Source organism: Saccopteryx leptura, chromosome 1 (genome assembly GCF_036850995.1).
Source record: "Saccopteryx leptura isolate mSacLep1 chromosome 1, mSacLep1_pri_phased_curated, whole genome shotgun sequence".
Classification (NCBI taxonomy): domain Eukaryota; kingdom Metazoa; phylum Chordata; class Mammalia; order Chiroptera; family Emballonuridae; genus Saccopteryx; species Saccopteryx leptura.
The window spans coordinates 281678215-281682141 of NC_089503.1; the positions used below are offsets into that span (position 1 = coordinate 281678215).

At 39.9% G+C, this 3927-nt stretch overlaps 1 protein-coding gene across 1 annotated transcript; it reads right to left on the bottom strand.

Annotated features, from left to right (window-relative positions):
* Positions 1-2484: 2484 nt before the first annotated feature.
* On the bottom strand, positions 2485-3384 carry LOC136389326 (F-actin-capping protein subunit alpha-3). The gene has a single exon (XM_066361125.1). It carries the CDS (start codon positions 3382-3384, stop codon positions 2485-2487), a length of 900 nt encoding a protein of 299 aa, XP_066217222.1.
* Positions 3385-3927: the final 543 nt, after the last annotated feature.

The following is a 3927-nucleotide window of genomic DNA, read 5'->3' on the forward strand; positions in this document are numbered from 1 at the left end:
ATGGGGACTTTATAAATATTCTGAGAATCTAACAGGAGCTTTGTTTGATCATCCAAGACCTGCATGATATGTAGAAAGGAGTAGTTGGGTCTTTTACATTGTGCTGAAAGTTCAAACAAAGAAGGAAAGCTGAAGCCTGCTTTAATCTCAAAGCAAGCCTGAGGCTAGGGCGTGTCCTGGGCCAGCTGGGACTCGCTCCTGCTGACACAGGGGCCAGTGTAAGGATGTATGCCCCTTCATAGGTATCTATCTGATTGAGTAAAGCATGACAGTCATTTGACTAGCCCCCTGGACTAGCCCCATAAGAGGAGGCCAGAAAATATTTGACAGAGGATCATGTAAAAATTGAAAGAAATATGACTTTTGAAGAACTTGATTTTCTTAAACTTGCAGGAGAACTCTCTGCATTTGGAGTGGGGGAAAAAAAGGTTTTCTTGAGAGCAGGAGGCAGCCAGTGCAGCTTCAGAATGCAGTTGCCTGCCTTAGAATGAGGGGCACAACATTGTGTATGTGTGTGTGTGCCTAGGCATGTGTGTATGTATTTGTTCATAGTGTAGGTTTATTAGAAAGAGAGAGAGAGAGAGAGAGAGAGAGAGAGAGAGAGAGAGAGAACAGGGGGAAGAGCTGAAAGCTTCAACTCCCATATGTGCCTTGACCAGGCAAGCCCAGGGTTTTGAACCGGAGACCTCAGCATTCCAGGTCGATGCTTTATCCACTGTGCCACCCAGGTCAGGCCACAATGTAGGTTTAAATGTAAGTGTGTGTGTGTGTGTGTGTGTGTGTGTGTGTGTGTGTGTGTGATGAAGGTACAGAGAAAAGGTAGTAACTGTAGATTTCCTGTCTGTGCCAGCCTTCATATATGAAAATAACTACCAAGTAATATCATCATGAAAATGCTGTTGGAAACAGTATAACATAAGTTAGTGAAATACTTTTTTATTTGTTTTGTATTGTTTTAAGGTTTGGTGTTTATCCAAAGAAAAAAATTTGATATTCAGTGTTGCCAAGATGACTATTGTGAGCTAGACACTCTCTTTTGCTATTGATGAGATTATAACTTGTTAAATCTTGCTTTATGCACAAAGATGCTCACTATAGCTTAATAACAGAAATAAAACACTAAAATATTAAATTATATGTAAATAATGGTTGTCTTACTGTCCACCAGTTCCTTTAGGCATGTCCTTTGGGTGGAATGCTTGCCTAAATCATTGTACAGTAGAGTTTACAACTCTTGATGAAACAGGCCTCCATGAAGAACTATAATACCCAAGAGATAAAGAGTGCAAATACTAGAGTCAGATATACCTGTCATTTGCTGTGTATCTGGAAAAATTAAACAACTTAAAATCTTAAATTCTTCTTATGTAAAATTGGATTACTACTAGTACCAGACTAATGATGAAAAATTGTGTGCAAATCATGCGGCACAAGGGCTGCCGTAAAGTAAGTACTTAGAAATGCTTATAGTGATGACTTCATAAGAGCCCGACTATATAAACTTGGGAGGTCAGGCTTTTCCAGTTGATTTTCAAAGACTTTGTTAATTACCAGAAAAGTCTAGTGATTTGAGTAATCCTAAATTTTCTGTGTGTGTGTGTGTTTGGGGGTGTTGGTAGTGAACCCAAGTTTACTAATAATCCTTCATCTGAGCTAGATTTTTGACATCTGTTGGTTCCATGGAACATCTAACTTTATGTCACTTATTGAAATTCACCCTTTTGGGGTTGGTGTAGGATTAAATTGAATAATGTGAAGTATCATTTACAGAGTGACTTTCATTTGCATACCTTTTCCAGTTCCAAGGAATAGTCAGCAGTCATTCTTACACACACACACACACACACACACACACACACACACACACACACACACACCTTAACCCTAATCACTTCTATAATACTTCTAATAAATGTCTCTGGCTTTATGATGATCACTACAATGAAAGACATTTATATATCCCTTTTTTTTGCCTTATTGGTAAATATTTCCTGAATAAACTTACTTGTTACACTTTTCCTTAATTTAAACTTGGATTTGCCAAGTTACAGGTTTCTCTAGTGTCTTCTCAAACTTAGGAAAACAACCACCCCCATAAATCAGGTCAAGACAATTACCAGGAGCACTTGACCAGGGGTAGCACAGTGGATAGAGCATTGGACTGGGATGCAGAGGACCCAGGTTTGAAACTCTGAGGTCACCACCTTGAGCACAGGCTCATCTGGTTTGAGCAAGGCTCACCAGCTTGAGCCCAAGATCGCTGGCTTGAGCAAGGGGTTACTTGCTCTGCTGTAGCCTGCTGGTCAAAGTACATATGAGAAAGCAGTCAATGAACAACTAAGGTGCAGCAAAAAAGAAATGATGCTTTTCATCTCTCTCCCTCCCTGTCTATCTGTTCCTATCTGTCCCTCTCTCTGTCTCTGTCACCAAAAAAAAAAAAAAAAAAAGAAAAAAAAAGAAAAGACAATTACCAGGAGCAATCATTTATATGATCCAGTTGCATAACACACTTCTTGAATAAATGACATATCCTAATTTAGGATACATCACCAGATTCAGGTCAGAGAGTATCCTCTGCCAGTCAATAAAAGTGCGGGTCACTGGGAGATCTCTTCGGAGAATTTTTCTCAGGGCTTCATCTGATAACTCCTGTAATTCTTCACAGACTGCAGCTTGAAATTTATTTTCTTGCTCTTCCACAAGCCTTGCAAAACTTAGAGCCAGTTGAGCTTGGTTAACTATTTCCAAGCTTTCTTTCAGGTCCTTGGAGATTTCAACATGAAGGTTGACACTCTTGAAGTAGTGAGCCTGCACAAAAATTCTTCCTGTTACTTGGGTTAGAAATGGATTTACTTGGAAAATCCATTTAGATTTCCAAAGGCCATTCCAGCAATTTCCTGTTTCATAGCAGTGACCCTCAATGCAAGCTATCAAGAAATCCTTATTTTTCACAGTTTTTCTAAGCACGTTGCAGTTTCCTGTTGGATAGTGATCATTCACATAGATTTTTAAGGCACAGAAAACCACATTTCTCAGGTATTCTGTTTCATTCCGAATGATACCATGACTTTGGATATCTTTTAACTGGTTTTGAAGCAGGTCAAATTTGAAAGAAAGTTTGCTGTGATAGTCAAAAAATCGGAAGTCACCCACTACATTGTGGTGAGACAAGAGGACTGGATTTCCATCGATGCAGAGTGGTACATAATATTTTTGGCAGTGTTGATGGCCTGCACACTCACCTTGATGCTGCATGAGCTTTTCATCATGGATAAGCAGACAGAGATCATCAAAGACCTTTACAAATTCCCCTGGAGGAGCTTGTATCAATAGTCTGCGGATTGCTCTTTCCTTCTCTTTCTTACTCAGAATAGTACTAGACATGTTTGGCTGAAGCAGAAGCAAAGCTTCTGAAATAGAGTGTTCAAAGGGTGAGAACACATCCCATGTATAACCTTTCCCATCAAGGTGTTCAACTTTCAAGCTGAAGTCTAACCATGTAAACAGGTGGTCTGGCAAGCTCTGAGTCTCCTGATGAAGTCATAAAGAACCTTTCTCTATGAAATGCGGAACTTTTGATGATATCACAACAGCTGCTCAGACCTAAATGTGCTGTCACGTGGCAATGTGGTGTCCAGCCAACCGGTTCTCCATATTTTGAAGATATTAAGAACTTAGCATCCGAGCAGCTTTCTACAAAAGTGGTGTGTCTCTGTGTACCTTATATATATTGTCAGGGGTCTAGAGAAGCAGCCCACTGTTGCTAGAGAGTGTTTTGCAGCACTTTACACCTTCTGAGACCACTTTGGCATTGATTGATACGCAGGCTATCAGAATAGCTGTCTTAAACCTAGTAGAAGCACAGTCTGCCAAAAGGTTTGAGGGCTATAAACAAGATAGCAAAGTTAAAATGAGATTTGGTGGCAG

Bases quoted from the DNA above. Each gene is read 5' to 3' on its own strand.
- LOC136389326 (XM_066361125.1), bottom strand. From the start codon at position 3,384: ATGTCTAGTACTATTCTGAGTAAGAAAGAGAAGGAAAGAGCAATCCGC.